The 18009-nt window shown below is 37.9% G+C and overlaps 1 protein-coding gene across 3 annotated transcripts; it reads right to left on the reverse strand.

Annotated features, from left to right (window-relative positions):
* Positions 1–344: 344 nt before the first annotated feature.
* myh7ba (myosin, heavy chain 7B, cardiac muscle, beta a) lies at positions 345–17571 on the reverse strand. Of its 3 annotated transcripts, XM_043251856.1 has the most exons (43): positions 17554–17571; positions 17201–17353; positions 16847–16950; positions 15848–15991; positions 14944–15100; positions 14799–14826; positions 14498–14594; positions 13677–13697; positions 13494–13586; positions 13302–13365; positions 13120–13218; positions 12930–13033; positions 12714–12852; positions 12520–12638; positions 12129–12278; positions 11868–12038; positions 11606–11785; positions 11250–11382; positions 11087–11163; positions 10621–10708; positions 10329–10446; positions 9710–9833; positions 9445–9581; positions 6998–7253; positions 6614–6856; positions 6342–6518; positions 6117–6262; positions 5958–6048; positions 5488–5877; positions 4109–4235; positions 3864–3982; positions 3564–3760; positions 3133–3482; positions 2871–2995; positions 2369–2484; positions 2088–2280; positions 1755–1958; positions 1541–1666; positions 1294–1464; positions 1094–1198; positions 890–985; positions 679–813; positions 345–591 (listed from the first exon to the last, which is right to left on the reverse strand). In XM_043251856.1, exons 2-43 carry the CDS (start codon positions 17298–17300, stop codon positions 580–582), a joined length of 5826 nt encoding a protein of 1941 aa, XP_043107791.1. In that variant the 5' UTR covers positions 17301–17353; positions 17554–17571; the 3' UTR covers positions 345–579. The 3 variants fall into 3 exon arrangements, with proteins under 3 accessions (XP_043107791.1, XP_043107790.1, XP_043107792.1); XM_043251855.1 differs by having other exon boundaries at positions 11868–12278; XM_043251857.1 differs by lacking the exons at positions 14498–14594; positions 15848–15991; positions 16847–16950; positions 17201–17353; positions 17554–17571 and having other exon boundaries at positions 14944–15029.
* Between the last annotated feature and the right edge of the window lie 438 nt (positions 17572–18009).

An 18009-nucleotide genomic window follows, 5' to 3' on the forward strand; every position in this document is an offset into this window, starting at 1 on the left:
GGGTAAACGTGGGATAAAGACCCCACCCTGTTGAAAAACCCCGCCATTTGCTGGTTTATGCTGTTCATGTGCTAGCGAAGCACCCGATTAAACCAGCATATGCTATATATATATATATCATAATAAAGACCACTTTGTGTTATAAAAAGCGGGATCAACTAAATGAATGCGTTGCAGTTTGTAAGCTTCTAATTTCCATTATGGTACTAATAATTTTCGTTTTGCATCCAGGCGCTAGGTGGCAGTATAAGTTCACGGCGACTGCCATCGTCTAGAATAGAATAGCAGGAAATACTACTGAACACTTTTTTCAAAGGTATTAAAATGTAAACACGTACATTTTAAACACTGAAGAGGGTTTTATCTTTGAAAATTTAAAACCGAAGAGATGTCAACGTTGCAGTAGGCGTATACATTGGTACAAATAAAGACAACATGAAATACAGATTTTTACGGAATACATAAACATACAGTTATTATTTGCATTTTGTTTATAGGTTTAGGCATATTTTTAATTCACTCTCACACAACAACTGTTGCAGCTGTGGGCAGTGATCCTATATGACAGGGCCTTCCTCTTCACTCTGCGAGCTAAAATAGGTTAAAACAAAGCTGTTTATTTAGTCATAGAATTTCTATTAAAAAAAAGTTTAAATGTAATATACAAGATCTACATGCCTTGCTACCCGGGTCTCTAGTTCGGGTACGTAATTTATTCACTTGAGACTCTGCGATATCAGCTCGTTCCTCAGCATCATCTAGCTCATGCTGGATCTTCTTGCACTTGGTCAAGTTGGTATTAGCTTGTTCCTCCTACATATCAATGAGCAGGGACATTCAGTGATGTTTTACAAGTACACAAGGTGTAGGATGTTAATTGGAAACTCACCGCCTCTTCTGCTTGTCTCTTGTAGGTCTTAACTTTGGCCTGCAGCTTGTCTATGAGCTCCTGCAGACGAGCCATGTTCTTCCTGTCCTCCTCAGTCTGTAGAAACAGCAGGTGGTGCCACAGGCTTTATTCCCCCAGAATAGTGCAGAAGCAAGAAAACTCAATCTAAACTCAATTTGTGCATCTCTCTGATGGAGTCTATACCTGGTAGGTGAGCTCTTTGATCCTTCGCTCGTATTTGCGCACTCCCTTCTGGAATTCATTGCTTTTTTTCTGTTCAGATTCCAGCTCACTCTCCAGGTCTCTGACCTTAAGAAAAGCAAAGTTAAAAGTTCACTTTATGTCATAACAAAAAACACCACCAAATGTAATGCTTTTCATGCAGCAATATTTTATTAACGTACCCTGCTTTCCAGTTTCTGGATTTGTTTCTTGCCTCCTTTTAGAGCGATCTGCTCGGCCTCATCCAGACGCATCTGCAGATCTTTGATGGTCTGCTCCATGTTCTTCTTCATGCGTTCCATGTGAGCACTCGTGTCCTGCTCTTTCTTGAGTTCTTCTGCCATCATGGCAGCCTGCAAGTTAAAATGATCATATTTAATTTCCTGTGCACAATATTTAGCAAAAACCCTCTCTATGCAAGACACTCACATCAGTGATGGCCTTTTTGGCTTTTTCTTCTGCATTTCGGCACTCCTGTGCAGCATCATCCACCTCGCTAGACAATGTAGAGATGTCACTCTCCAATTTTTTCTTTTGATTAAGCAGCGACGTATTCTGGGAAGAAAGAAAAAATTATGGAAAATGACTATGCATTATTTGTCATCAATGCTCAGAAGAACTGCCTTCTGCAAAGACTGATTACCTGGGTATGCAGTAGGTTGACCCTTTCTGTGGTTTCCAGAAGCTCATACTCAGCCAGTTTGCGGGCGCGATCGGTCTGCTCCAGCTGGCTTCTGAGTTCTTCAACCTCAGCCGTTAGGAGGTTGTTTCTGCGTTCAGTAACAGCAACCTGCTCCTTCAGTTCTTCATTCTGGTGAATGGTCTCATCCAGTTCGATCTGAAGGTCCTTTAAATTTATATGACAGGGGAATTTTTGTTAGTTAGGCATTTGCTTAGGTGATTTTAATGTGGTTTTAATATGTGTTTTATTTCCAAAATTTTGCAATAATTAAAATATGATAAAAGTCACATTTACCTTAATCTGTGTCTGCAGGTTGCGGACCATTTTTTGGGACTCGGTGGCCAAGCGATTTGCATGGTTCAGCTGAACCTCCATTTCATTCAGATCGCTCTCCATCTTCTTCTTTAACCTGATGGCTTCATTACGGGACTTTGCTTCTGCGTCCAGGCTGGCTTGCATGGACTCTATGGCACGCTGATGGTTACGACTAGAGAAGGTAAAGGTGAGTAAAGTAGGAAGTCTTGTAGTATAATGGTTCAAAAATAAGTCTTCATCACTCATTTAGTAGAACTCACCGGAGATTGTCGATTTCCTCATCTTTCTCAGCCAGCTTCCTGTCAATGTCTGCTTTGATCTGGTTGAGTTCAAGCTGTATACGTAGAGTCTTGCTCTCCTCATGCTCCAGAGTTCCCTGGCACAAAAAGATATATTACAATTTAATAAGAGAGTCTAAGTCTCTTCAAATCCATTTTGATGGGAATATTATTCCATATACTATATACCTGTTGCTCAAAAATGACAAAACAGAAAGGTATACATTTATTATTTCCAGGAATCTCATGTATCATTAAAATAAAGTATTTAAGATTTTAATGGAATCAAACCATTTTTTTCTTCAGTACACACACTATTTAACCTTACCAAAAAAGACATAACTGGAAATTTACCACCCTGTTTTTTATGTCACAATAATAATCACTAAAATACTTCTCCTTTTGACATTAATGACAATATTGTTTAAGTCAATGCATGGCATAAATACAAAACTACATCTACATCTGCAAAGAAGATTCATACTTCAGCTTCCTCTAGGGCTGCCTGAATTTCAGTCTTCTCCAGGTCTAAGCCTTTCTTGATCTTCTCAAGCTCATGAATGGTCTTGCTCCCCTGGCCTATTTGGTCATTCAGGTCGGAAATCTCCTCTGTTAAAAAAACAAAAGGTATTGATAACATCACATTTGTCATCATGGCTGAAAATATACATTAATATGATATTGTGTTTTTCATGATATTGATATAGATTTTTTTCTGTATTCATCTAATAAAGCTCAAGACATACCCTGTAGATTCTTATTCTCCCGTTTGATGCTTTCCAGATGGTCCAGAGCCTCCTCGTAAGAGTTCTTGAGTTTAAACAGCTCTGTGCTCAGATTACGAGACTCTTTCTGTGAAGACTCCAGCTCAGACTGACACTCCTCATACTTCTGCTTCCATTCAGCCAGAATCTTGTCAAATTGCCTCTGTTTTTTATCCAGGGCAGTGGCGGTTGCATTAGCACGCTCCAGATCTACTACGAGATCCTCTATCTCCGACTGAAGTCGATGTTTGGTCTTTTCTAAGGAGGAGCACTTTGCGTTTGATGCCTCGACTTGTTCCTCAGCCTCTTGGAGGCGGACGGCCAATTTCTTCCTGTCAATTTGTGGAATTGAATGATTCAGTTTTAGATCGAATGAAGCGAGTCATTATTTCCTGTCTAGTCCACACACTCACTTTGCTTCCTCGAGTTCCTCTGTCTTCTGTATGGCGTCTGTCTCATACTTGGTCCTCCATTGGGCGACTTCGGCATTGGCCTTGGACAGTGCACGCTGCAGCTCAGATTTTCCCTCTTGCTCTTCATCGTACTGCTCCCGCAGCAGATCACAGTCATGCCTGGATGATTGCAGGGCATGAGCCAAGGCATTCTTTGACTGAAAGGAGCAGATGTCAAAGACAAATCAAAAGTAGAAATTGGTTCCACATTAAAGCAGGAACAATGAGCAGTTGAGCAGTGAGAAAAATGGTTTCTCTTACTTTGGATTCTTCATCTAGCTGTTTCTTGAGCTCCTCTATGTTTTGGCTAAGAGAGTTTTTGTTGCGCTGCAGTTGAGACACCAGAGCTTCATGCTCCTCCAGCTTTCTGCCCAGCTCAGCTGCATTATGGAAAAATTATGGAAAAATGTTTTAGAGCTAGTAAGCATATTAGATGCCTCAAACCAATGCATGAATGTCTCAGTGGTTCTTTTTAAATGTCTTTAGTAGGTAGTTTGTTTATATACCGCTTTCAGCCTGAGCTCGGGCTCGCTGTGTGTTAGTGTCGCTCAGTTGCCTTTGGAGCTCCTCCACTTTGGCTTTTGACTCATTCATCTGGTCTTCATAGAGCCGACACGTTTTCTCAGTGGTAGACTGTAATATTTTTAGATAATTAATAAAATTGTATGTATGTGTGTTTGTGTAGAAAGTCAAAATTGCACTATTAATGAGTATACTATTTATGATTAATCTAAGTCAATATTATGAAGACTGTCTGGCTATTTCAGGATGTGCAGATGCCAAGTGTACTGAATGCAATTGTCAGGATATCTTTTTTTTATTACCATGCCTGAAGTTAAGGAAATGTTTTTTCTGGATAATTTTTCAGAACAATGTGCTGTTATTTTATAGCAATCTTTCATTGTATTGTGAAGTTTTTATTGCTCTTGGCAAGTTTTTTCTTTAAGTTAGGGGTTTGAATCTTTTGTTTTATATGATGGTTTCTTAAGCCTTATTCATGTGTTGTATTATATCGGCCAGGGGTGCCCAATCCTGCTCCTGGTGATCGACTGTCCTGCAAAGTTTAGCTTCAGCTCTAATCAAACACACCTGAAGTGACTAATTAAGGTTTTCAGGATCGCTTAAAATTATGTATTTGATTAGAGTCGGAGCTATACTTTGCAGGACAGTCGATCGCCATGAGCAGGGTTGGGCACCCTAATACAGGCCTATTTTTTGCTACATTAGATCACAGCGTTTATTAATTTAGGTTAATCATAATTAATAGATATACTATTGGCTTTTGTTTATCTAGGTTTGTTTGTAATAGATTTAATGATGTTATTTTATACAACTTGAATTGTTTTATATATAAAAAAAAACTTGACCCTCTAACACTATTTTTGCTTTAAAATGTACCCTCTATTACTAGTATTCTCTATTATTTTTCTATTCTACCTGTGTTCATTAATTATAAAAATCTGCTACTGTACTGCATTAGACTAGGCTTGTCATAGCACTTACATATTATTGCTCTTTTGTTGGTTTTGATTGCATCTATTGTCCTCACCTGTAGGCTGCTATGGAAAAAGCGTCTGCTAACTGACTGTAATGTAAATGTAGAAATGTTTGAGTATATTTAAATATTAACACTAAGCCATATTAATAAAAGCAGTAAAAATATTGTTTGTTGTAAATCCATGATTCCCAGCCTTATTATAATTTAATAATTATAAATAATTTGCTAAAAAAACAATTATATACAAACTAACTAAATTGGCAAATAACTAAAAAGATTTAAGACCTAAGCTTGTTTATAATCATCCCATGATTTTTCAGTGTTAAAGTCAAAGCTAAATTAATACTAGTTAAATTAGATCAGAATGTGGTGCAACATATTTTCCACCTTGCTCTTTGCCAGCTGCTCCAAATTGGAGGTTAGGTCATCTGCCTCCATCTTGGCCTCACTTCTCTCCTTCTCCAACTTCTGTTTGACCCGCTGAAGGCTGTCAATTTGCTCACTCAGTTCAGCCACGCTGTCTGCATGCTTTTTGCGCAGTGCGGCAGTCATAGCCTCGTGGTGCAATATGGCCTCCTCAAGGTCACGACGCAGTTTTAGAAAGTCTGCCTCCCGTTTCTTATTCATCTCAATTTGAGCTGACGTGGCACCTCCAGCTTCCTCAAGACGCTCGCTGAGCTCTTCGAGCTCTTTGGAGGCATCGCATCGCTGTTTCTCCATCTTCGCTCGAGTAGAACGCTCTGCTTCCAGCTCCTCTTCAAGCTCCTCGATACGAGCCTAAAACACAATGAAAGAATGCATGAAAATGTCCTGATAGCGGCACAAATTTAGAAATTGAACAGTTCAGTTTGACTCACCTGCAATTCCTTGATCTTCTTTTGAAGCTGGATGATGAGCACTTGCTCATCTTCAATTTTCGAACTGATCTGGTTCATTTCAAAATCTTTTCTACAAAACAAAAGAGAATATAATAACAGAAATATTTTACAGCATCCTGTCATGTGATATCTTCTTACTTCTTTAGCTTTTCCTCTAATTGCTGCTTGTCATTTTCAAGGTCCATGACAGACTCCATGGCCAGCTTGAGATCGCCCTCCATCTTGCGTTTGACCCGTTCCAGGTCCATCCGCAATTTCTTCTCCTGTTCCAAGGACCCCTCCAACTAAAACATGGAATTATAGTGTATTACTGATTTTGGATTTATTCTTCTTTTTGGAACTGTTAACATTTATTCAACTTACATCATCTACTTGCTGCTCCAACTTGGCTTTGGCCTTGGTCAGAGTGTTGACTTTGTCTTCCTCTGTCTGCAAGTCATCCAATGTCTGTTGGTGACTCTCCTGTAGGGCCTTCTTTTCTTTAGTGAGCTTCAGAATAGTTTCATCCAAAGCTGCCATCTCTTCTATCAGATTCTTCACCTGTGAAAAGGGACTTAAATTAGTTTAACAGACTTCACAGTGGCTCGACCTTCAACAAAGCTTGACCTTCATTTTCGTCAACAGAATGGGCAAACCTTGTTTTCAGTGGCATGCTTCTCCTTCTCCACCTTGGCCAAGGTTATCTCCAGATCATCAATGTCCTTTTTCAGCTCAGCACACTCATCCTCCAGCTTGCGTTTTTTTGCAAGAACAGTAGCATTCATCTCCTCTTCGTCTTCCAAGCGTTCAGTCAATTCCTTCACTTTTGCTTCAAGTTGAATCTTGGTCTTAATGAGCAGGTCACAACGATCCTCTGCATCTGCCAGGTTATCCTGCTCCTGTTGAGTGATAGAAAAGTAAAATTAAGCAATTTAGTAAAAAAAAATCTTTTTTTTTGGACTATTTCAAAATCTGTGCCTTGGATATACTATATAAGCTGTACAAAATACTCTATAAGTACAATTGCCATTGATACTCACTGCCTGAAGCTGCAGGGAAAGGTCATTCTTCTCTTGGATCAGGCTGACCTGTTTCTCTTCCAGTTCCTTACGTTTGGACTCTGATTTCTCCAGTGCCTCCTTAAGCTTCAGAAACTCCTCTTTTAGAGCAGCCAGTTCTTTTTCTGTGGCAGCGCTCCTCAGCAGGGGCTTGATTTTGAAGAAGAGTTTCATCCAAGGCCAGTTCTTCACAATGTTGAAAGCCCGGATATTCCACTGGATTATCATAAGAGCCTCCCTAAAGACAAGAGGCAGGAATAATCAGATGTAGGTTTAGTATTTTTAAGACATATCATTCAATTTGGTGGCCATCTTTATTGATATAATTATAGCTCCTATGTACTTGAACAAGATCTAAAATTATTAGCATTAAGTTTTACATTTTTGTTTCTTTATTTTTAAACTTTACTAAAATACAGTCCACTTACATGACATGATTGTATTTTTACATTGAAAGGCTGGCTTCCATACTTACAGCCATGATACTAAGTGGCTTTGGGTACAAGCCTGTTTTTAACAATACAACGTCTATTTTAGTTTTAGAGTTATTGCAACACAAATATTTTTGCAGTCATATCATTCATCCATACTTAAGACTATAAAATCATTGTGTTAACCACATAAACCACATTAACTATTAATGCATCATTGTTGCTTTAGTATTATTTTATACTGTATTTATTAATATTTTCAATTCAATTTTGAAGTATTTGAATGTATCTTCTTGAATGTATCTAAGTGCTATTTTAATTATCCTATTTTAAAATAGTTTTATTTTTTCTAATTATATTTGTTTCAATTTAATTTTTTAGCTTCAGTAAGTTTAGTACTAAAATGTATTTTTAATTCAGTGAGTTGCAAAGCCAAATTTATTAAAGCTCTAATATTTATATTTTATTTCTTGTTCTTTCAGTTAGGGAAATTAATTTTAATAGTTTTAGTTGACAACAACAACAACAACACTGATCATGGGAAGATTGTGTCACCCCCATATGACCCACTGGCTTACGTCCATGAATGTGTGAAACGTGGCTCATTTTAGTTAGTCTATTACTGGGGCGGCTTTCAGATGTCATGCACTTGCTTTCACAGTACTGTGGTTATGTGTTAGCGGATGGCGGCCGAGTATTCGGTCTGATCAAATAGCTGCCATGCATCTGTGCTCCAGGCCACCCAAAAGGTGAAGTGTCTAATATTTATTTAGAAACTGAGGCCTTCTGTGAACCACCGACTTTAATCCTTTGCCAGTCTGCAGATATGCTTTCAATGTGGTCCTTTAGAAGAACAGGCGCCTTGGCAAAACAGACCTTTGAGCAGAGAGCTGGCCTGTATTTTTAGTGGGGAGTAGGGTGAGCAGCTGCCTTGTGACCCACTGGGCTTCTGGGCTTTAAGGACACCATCTGCATTGTCTAATAAGGGGAAGGGTGGAGGTTATAGATATGGGCATGGAGAACCTTACGTTTCACAGAGAGTGTCGGAGCATATGAAGGGTCTCTTCCAGACAAATGCATGTCTGAAGACACACGCCTCACGCACTCCATCTACATGGCCCCAAAATACCTCTCATATGTTGAGGGTTGAGAGATATCATGTAACAACAGCTTGTTGCTAACTTTATTAGAGGTAAAACTGTATATTTGTGTGGGACTGCACATGAACACGGGGAATATAAACATATAGAAGCCTTTTTCTCCATTCAAGTGGATTAAAACCATTAGTAGGGTAAAGCTGTGTTTGCATATATGGTCATTTAGTGATTTGTTATAGTCAAAATCGAGTAATTTCAATAAGAATGCCCGGAATTTTGTGGCAGGGCGAAAGATTTCCAATATGTAGATTTCTGTGCACTGATGCTTGGTTTGAAAGTTATATCTATGTGAGAGGTGCTTCAGACCTTTTTGATCATGAAATTTTGTCTGAATATGTAACTTCATATTTTATATTATGAAAATCTCTAAATCTATATGCAGCGACCCCAAAATGCTTAAAATATATAAATTTCTTTACATTTTGCATTAAATATGACGATATAAAACCAAACACTTTTATTTTATGGTTAAACCTATTAGTTGACTTTTGGCATGCATATTACTAGAATATTAAACATTTGTTAGTGCTAATTAAACACATATTAATGCCCTATTCTTCGTGACCTTATTCTACATCACTAATCCTACTCAATACCCAAACTTAACAACTACCTTACTATCTATTAATAAGCAGCAGATTAGGAATTTAAAATGGGAAAAGTCGTAGTTAATAATTAACAAGTGTTACCTATTCTAAAGTGTTACCAACATTCCTTTGTGAAATATCTTTATTTAAAATAAGTGTAACCTTGTTGGAAATGTTATCTAACACTATTATTTGTATAAATGTTTTTCTTGGGGGCCATTGTATTTTTTGTGTTGCATAGAATAATTTATTACTTTCTCTCCGTCATCTTTTTCAGCTCCATCCTCATGATCTTGCCACGGCTGGCGGCCTGCAGTAGAGTGAGAACTTTAGCCAGACGCTCATCCCTCATCTCCTCCAGGTGCCCCAGCAGACCAGCTTTAAAGAACACCTGTAATGCAAAGACACAGACAGGTTGATTTAGCCCATTTTGTCTTGTGTACAGAGTTAACCTGTGATTGATGCCCCATTGCTTGAGGCTGAAAGCAACAACCCTTTACTGGCTGAAGTCTGACTTGCCTTAGTATGTCCAAATCTATACTGATTATGGTCGATATCCAGTGAAGCCAGAAGTTTCTCTGCAGCCTTCCTGCTGTCAACAAACTTGTCATCAGGGATGGCGTGAGGATTTAGAATGCGATAACTGTGAAAAAGAGAAATATAGATTGTTTATTTTTATTCTCTATTTTTTAAGATATTATGCCAACGTAGTTATTCCAGATTTGTACAGAACAACTTGTACAGAAATGTGCACTACTTAACAATTGGCTTATAACCAATTAGCCACTGAAGGTCAAAGATGGAGTGAGCAATTGCTTACTAAAAAGTTTATTGTGAATATACAGCTTTAAGTCAGTTTTTTAAAGCAAAGGGTGGTAAGAGATTTAGAAACAATTATTATTTTTTCAACTGCATTTATTGCCCCTAGCACCCCAGAAATGACACAGTTTAACTTTTAAAAGTGTTGATGTCTAATTTTGTTTGTGTACAGCACTTTGACCAAAACATGTTTACACAGAGAAATTATACTAATTTTATATATCTAAAAATGAAATAATCTCAAGATTTTATTATAGTTCATTTTGCATTTTTTGATGTTCTCAAGAGTACACAAGGTAGTAATAGTAGCTCTTCTCACCGTTGTTTGAAATCGGCATAAAGTATTCTGTTAGGAAATCCCTTCCTGCAAATGCGAATACCCTCCAGGACTCCGTTACAGCGCAGCTGATGGAGCACCAGGTAAGAATCCATGATACCTGCAAAAAGATGTCAGTTAGACATTTGCACTGAGGTTGTGCAACTTAGATTCTCTTTCAGGTTGTTGTTTCAGTGTAAAACTAAGCTGTGACATTGTTTAATGCTCAAAAATAGCGACTCCTATCATAATCCTGTCGGTTTGGATGTGTTGAAGCGCTCATTGGTTACAACACCTGGTGTTTTGGTCTCATTGGGGATAATGCAGCGCACAAAATGGGGCTGAGTGCTTCGCAAGTTTGTCATCAGTTTGTTGAGATTCTCCTGAAGTTAGAGAAAAAGAAACGGTCATAAAGTCCTCCAAGTCTTGTTGTACAGAAGTTCTTAATCTTTTTACTTCGCACAAAGCAAATGCAATCAATCATAACATATTCAAAAGTATCTTTCTCCAAAACACTGTCAGATATGTTTCTAGACTTACCTTGAGTTGATGGTGCTCTTTGTAGAAAGGGAACGGGAGCCAGCACAGACTTAAAGTGATGTTCATGTGTCATTTCTCTAAACATCACTGCAAGTCTTAACTGCCTCCCTCTCAGTACAGAAGAGTTTTGATTTTATTGTTTTAATTACCATGAATATCTGACCATCTGTTATTACTAACTAATTTGCACTAAGTGAAGTAATGTTTGGTTGTATTCCCACCTTGTGTAGCTGTGACACTGTCTGGAAGGAAGCAGCTTTTTTCCTCTTTTCCTTGCCACCTGTTTTTGTGTCAGAGGCTAAAGGGAAAAGTTGTATTTAGGAGCATTTTATGGTTTAGAGGAGAATTGTGGCATACTTCAGGTAGATTATGAGGTATATTTACCTGAGTCAGAGCTAACATAATTCTCATAGAGACTACCTAGAAGCTTGTTGGCTGATTTCTGGAAACAAGCTACCACTGTTTCATTCAGGGGGTCTTTGTTTTTGTCCAACCAACCAATAATATTATATGGCACCTGAAATTCAGATAAAAATATTTAAAATATCTACATTAAAATTATATCATAGATAATTTTAGAAGGCGCTTTCCAGAATGGAAGACCAGCAAACTGACTGGCTTAAGTTGTTTTTCAGTTCAAAAAGCACCAAGACTAATCTTCAATGCATCATGAATATTTGTAGTTCTGTCTAAATGACCTTTAAATTTTATCTTATTGGAGCTGTATAGTTGAAACTCACCACTCCTGCATAGTGCACTAGTTCAAAGTGAGCCTCATACTTTCTCTTCTTGTCAGGCCTTGGCTTTTGGAAATTGGCAGATTTGCCAAGGTGATTGTCAAACAGCTTTGCCTTGAAGCTGCTGTCAGTAGCTTTAGGGAACATGCACTCCTCTTCAAGGATGGACATGATTCCTAAGGGCTAACAAAGAGAAAACAGCTCAGAAGGCATTTCATGAATAGTTACTGTATTTCATCTCACTGTTTTAAGTACAAAAAAAAACCTTTTCAATGAGGTCAATGCAGGCCTGGAGGTCAAGCCCAAAGTCGATAAACGTCCATTCAATCCCCTCCCTTTTGTACTCCTCCTGTTCCAGGATGAACATGTGGTGGTTGAAAAACTGTTGCAGTTTCTCATTGGTGAAGTTGATGCAGAGCTGCTCGAAGCTGTTGAGCTGTTGAGAGAATCCACATGACAGATGCACAAGTGTGAATGCCGACGGAAATCTAGATAAGTGCGGTGTGGAATTTCGAGAGTCACTCACCTCAAAGATCTCAAAGCCGGCGATGTCCAGTACTCCGATAAAGAACTGGCGCGGCAGAACGGTGTAGAGCGTCCTATTTATACGCCCCACCAACCACTTAAACATGCGGTCATAAGTGGCTTTGGCCAGAGCTCCCACTGCATAGTTAACCTGGTGGAGCCACACAATGTGTGTGGAGCACATGAAGATCACAGCTGTCACTCACATGGATTGCAACAGTTGCCTAGATACCAAGCTGATTTCTCAGGCTGTGTTATTCCTTGTATCTTAGTAGATCACCAGTAAATGTCAGTGGTTTCAACATGCATTATCAGTGCCATAGCAAAATAATTCTGTTTTTGTAGCTACAGACATACATCTAATGAGAAAGGAACTTGGGAACACTTCTCACCTGTTCGACATTCTGTCCTTTAACCACATACTCGTTGCCCACCTTCACTCTAGGGTGCAGAAGACCCTTTATGAGGTCTGCTGAGCTAACACCCATCAGGTAGGAGGCCTTATCAGCACCTGGAAAGATTATTTCATTTGGGCTATGGATCATCTTTAACTGTAATACTAACTACATTCTAGATTTATACTCACTTTCAGTGCCATCGGCTTCTGCCTGCTCTTCCCTCTGCTTCTGTTTGAATTTCATGTTCCCGAAGTGCATGATGGCCCCTACTATTTTATAGCAGCCATACTTTTCTTCTGGAGTGAAGCCAAGGATATCCATGGCATGCTAGATGGGCAAGAGAATGATTTAGCAGTTTTTTTTTTGCTTGTTTGGTTGGTTTTAGAGGTGATTTTAAAGCTTACATCAGTAGCCATAAGCTCCAGCCCGTCATCCATACTCTCTACCGTTGTCACTCCTTGGGAGCAAAAATGGTAGTCGTAGGGGTTTGAAGAGACCAGAAGCATGTCTGAAATCCACAAGTAAACAATAAATGTATTTATAAAATGGCAACAAAATATTGTTGCATATTTGTAATTGTAGCATTCATCTTACCGAGAAGTTCAGGCTTCTTTTGTGACATGATCTGGTAGTAGATATGGTAACTACGCTCCCCAGGCTGCTGAAATATCACTCTGGATTTTTCCAAAAGATCTTGAGAAATAATTGGAAATATTTTTACATTTTGGAATGACATGAAGGGAGGGCCATCATCATTCTTTGAATCATTTACTTACATATATCAATGTCAGCGGAAGCCAGTTTCCCAGTTGGTCCGAAATGGATCCTGATGAATTTACCCTAAAGAGGGATTTAAGGAAATACGCCATAATTGAATCAACAATGCTTGATTCAATTTTACACCAGGTGTAAAATTTACACCAAAAAATCTACACCTTTGGTCTATGTAGTGAGTGTTAAATACTCACAAAACGGGATGAGTTATCATTCCTCAATGTCTTGGCATTTCCAAAAGCCTCCATTGCCGGATTAGCTTCAATAATCTGGTCTTCCAAAGTACCCTGAGGAGCATAAATTTATAAATGATAAGTTTATGAGCTCTATTTGTTGCAGTTTATGCAGTATTTCCCCACATGTGAAGATATACTCACCCCTGTTTTAGTGGCAGGGGCCTTAAAACATAAAACAACAACAAATAAAAATTGTTGTTTCGTAAAAGAGTACATATTTCTCATGTTCTGTTATTATATTTTATTTTTTTATTTCATTCTACATTTAACAGCCTGATTAATTAATGTGAATGCAATATAATGCATTTTTAAGAGGTATGATACTACGCTAATTAACAATCTGTCATCAGAATAGTTAAAATATAGATTAAAAAATAACTGAAAATGCATGAATGAATGAATGAAAAATGGGGTAAAATTTTGTTAGCTCACATCAAATACATCAAAGTATTTAACAATCACACCCTATTATCATCAGAGAAAATTATTCTGTGAATAATGGATTTAAAAATGAAGACAAAAAGCTGAAATCAAGGAAAACGAAATAGACTGGGCCTACTTGAAACAGAAAAAAGGAAAGCTTAAATGTTAATCACGAATTTGTTTCACAGAAAAGAACAGTTTCAAGAACAAGGAAGAAAAATGCAGGAGATGATGTGCTGGGGTTAAGCTATAGAAGACACATGGAGTCAGGTTCACCCCACAAAAACATTTGGGAAAATTAGGTAAAAAAGATATATGCAAATGGAAGGGATAGTCAAACCTCACTCTGGATGTCCATAACAGTTAACTTTGTCACAAAATATCACTGTGAAAATGTGCCGGACACCTAGATGAGGAGCGACTTCAAAATAAAAATGACAAACACCTGCCAGCATGAGAGGTAAAAAAAAAGAAGAAGAAGCTGATTGAAAAATAAGAGGGAGATGATTTGAGGGAAGCCGAGAGAGCTTGTGTCTTACTCCTTTTTTAGTCGATGCCTCACCCAGAGCCGCTACTATGGCAAAATACTGAATTACACGTTTCGTGTTTACTGTTTTGCCAGCACCAGATTCTCCGCTATGAGTATCAAGAAATGATTGAATGATAAGACATTTAAAAAATTAAAAAGAAAGAAAAATAGCACAGCAAAGAACTTAAAAAAAAACAAAAAACAGTGCAACAAAAAGTTCCATAAAGAAACAAACATCAAAAATGACATTCTCAGTGGCTGAATAGTTTTTTCCACACTGAAAATGTCTGTTCAGGTATGTCAAAACTTACGTGATTAGCATGGACTGATTCTCACGATCTGTGGGAGTTAACAATATAACATTTGTCTCAGGTCATAAAGGACCTTTATGAAGTTATTCCTCCTGTAAGTTACTGTAGAGGGCAGAGACAAGCAGTCCTTTAATATAATACTTACTGCGCAACATGTCATTGTAGGCATTATCAGCAATGGAATAGATGTGAGGTGGAGCCTCGGAGCGACGCTTGCCTTTGTAGGCAGCCACTACAGGAGCCGTGTAGACGGGAAGCCATTTATATGGGTTCACGGTCACACAGAAGAGTCCAGAATATGTCTGCCACGAGAAGATTTGACAAATTAAACTCTGGTATTGCATCCAGTCAGGATAAATTACAAAATCCTTTTTCAGGCCTTGATGGATATAAAGATAAAACAGAGGGTTGTATTTTAAGCCCGGTCCGTAAAAAGAAGCGGTAATGTACATATGATTTGTAATATACAAAGTTTTGTTATGATGCTTAAATTAAAGAGCTAAAAAAGTCAATGATCTTTTATGTACAAAATCTGAATGTTATTTCAGGTTGAATTTTGACTTCAGCTTTTAAAATGAACTGCTTTGGTTTAGTCAAAACACATTAATGAGATTGTAAAAATGTAGACGAATTGGCCGAAGAATTAAGAATACTTAAAAATTGCCATATGAGTGTGCTGTTGTATCTCACAATGTGACTTTTTCCCATGATAATTTTACTGTTAACTTCATATATGCACTTTCATGTTTTAGTTTTCCAAAGTATACAGTCTGTTTAAATGCTCTTAAGGAAAACATAACTTCCCGTAGATGACTTTATGAAGCACTACTTTGACTGTGGTAGTTGTAAAGGACATGCCTCTAGGGAAATCACTTGTATTTGTCCCTTGGCAAAGGCAAGTGGTAAATTCATTACTGTGACTGTAAAGTTCTATGAATAGTGCCGCCCCTCTATGTTTAATGCTCCGGTCAAGCTATTTGGGGCATCAAAGATTAGTGAGAAAGGGCAGATCTTTTCTTTGCTTTGAGTTGTGATGTGATGGTACCAACATAGATCATCCAATTGCTGTAGCGTCTCCGCAGATTGTAGAGCACCGAAGCTTCATTCAGGTGTGTGAGCATGGCCATGTCCTCTATCATGTCAAACTTCGGAGGGTTCATCTGTTGAATGTCATCCTCCTTCACAGTTAAACACTGCAGGATTTAAGCAGGGCCAAAACACGGTTATAGATAACATGGGACATGAAAATATGACGCATTATTAAAGGGAATAACTGATTCTTATGGATTAATTGCGCACTGAGCTCTCAAGTATTTGTTATTTTGTTTGTTTAGTTATTTTCCTAACGTCCTTGTCTTTTTATTGTAGCGCGCTTAGACGTTAGTAGCGCCATCTGGAGTCTGAAAACTGTTACTACGGCAGCTTGTAATATCAGTAGAAGGAACTGTGTAGAGCTGCCTAAACGTGTTAAATATGTTCAAAACGCGGTAAAAGTGAATAAATAGCTGAAAGCTCAGGGGGAAAATAACTAGTCACAAGAACATCACACCGGAAGGATACAGAGTGGACGACGCAAAGTTAAAATAAAGAAAGGCAAGCTACATGGCCGACTAACGTGATAGTTAACTTATCAATTTTATGAAAAAAAAATAAAAATAAAAATAGCTGGCTTGGATTATAGTTAAATAGTAGCCTACTACTAAAGCATATAATTAAATGTTACGCAGTGTTAATTTTTTTTAGGCCGTTGTTTTCTTAGCAAGCCAAAAGCTTTAAACGAATGTAAGTTACAATAACTTAAACCCAAAATAATATTTCTTGTTCGTACATTTATTAATTAAAATAGCCTACCGCAATCGCCATTAGCCATTTTACAAAGTCATTTTTACAATTTAATTTCATTAACTGATATCTAAACCGTTCAGAAGCACTATTAGCCTCATAATGAAGCAAAATTTCGTTTATTTTGACATATCTACAAATTATTAAATTGGGATGTCCTTATATTTTTTTGACATGATGCATTTAATTTCTCTAAAAAGTGTTACCTTCCCGTCCTTGGTCTCAACGATGACTTTGTCACCATCAATCTCCCTGATTTCCACCTCAATGTACGCGTCCTTTTCATCTGGTATCCAAGCGCGTTTCTTTCCTGCGCACAAGGGAGCCTGTCAGTGATCAATATCCAGGCGCCGACAAAGTTTTTCGTTGGCTTATCAGAAATCCGATCATTCAATGCCAAATTCGCCTCATTATGCCCTTTTCAGCGTTACACGTTAAGAACCCAACATGCAATTACGAACACCAAAAAAAGCCGCCGCGTAAACAAGAAGGCTATTTGAAATAGAATCGAAGTGTTTGCATCCGCCGTAAAACATTTGTTGAAGTCAGATCTCAAGTACCATCAAACGCCACCGTTTGCGCCGCCAGCAGCTCCAGGTCGGATTTGCGCAGAAACGGAGCAGCTTCCCCAAACTCCTTCATATCCAACAATCTCGACATGATGATAAATCCACCGATCCCTTACTTACTGAAGGCAACACTTTCCAGATAACCTGAAAAGAAGACAAACGTTTTAGTTTACACTCACAAATGAAATAATACAATAAAGAGAAGAAAAAAAAACTCATTTAAAATATTATGTTGATTAAAATCAAAATACAAACTTGTAAACATTAAAGCAATCATCACAATTGCAATGTTTAAATGTATATTAAACAAGGCGTTTCATTACTGGCAGAAAATTAGCTTTTACATTTAAGAAACTGTTTTGACGGTATTTTATGATTTCTGTTATCATTGTAGTAATATAAACAAATGCTCAAGCAAATGTTAAGGTGTCCAGTCATAATTTGTCAACTGACCTTAACACGGACTAAATGGGTGGAGTGGGCAAACTCCTTTTATCATCTCCTCCAAGGTCACGGTCACAAAAATTATCATGTGTCACCTCCTCCAGAGCCTATTGGTGCTTACCCTGTGCCCAATCTGACACAAAAGGGCAAGCCACATTTTTATCTTTACCCAAAGTTATTTTTATAGCAGCATTATTTTTTGCAGGCTACTTTGAGGGAACTTATAGTGAGTGTGTGATAGTTTCCTTTTTTTTTTTTTTTTTTTTTTTTAATAGTTACATTAAAATTTTCATCAATCAATACATTAACAGCACTGATTTTAAATAATATTTTTTCTGCTTTGTGTAAAAAACAGC

The sequence above is a fragment of the Puntigrus tetrazona genome, chromosome 11 (genome assembly GCF_018831695.1).
Source record: "Puntigrus tetrazona isolate hp1 chromosome 11, ASM1883169v1, whole genome shotgun sequence".
NCBI classification, from domain to species: Eukaryota; Metazoa; Chordata; class Actinopteri; order Cypriniformes; family Cyprinidae; genus Puntigrus; species Puntigrus tetrazona.

Bases quoted from the DNA above. Each gene is read 5' to 3' on its own strand.
- myh7ba (XM_043251855.1), bottom strand. From the start codon at position 17,300: ATGTCGAGATTGTTGGATATGAAGGAGTTTGGGGAAGCTGCTCCGTTT. The intron at 15,992-16,846 runs GTAACACTTTTT...TAAATCCTGCAG, and splicing joins TTGAGACCAAGGACGGGAAG to TGTTTAACTGTGAAGGAGGA. The intron at 5,878-5,957 runs GTGAGTCAAACT...ATTGTGTTTTAG, and splicing joins AGAAGATCAAGGAATTGCAG to GCTCGTATCGAGGAGCTTGA.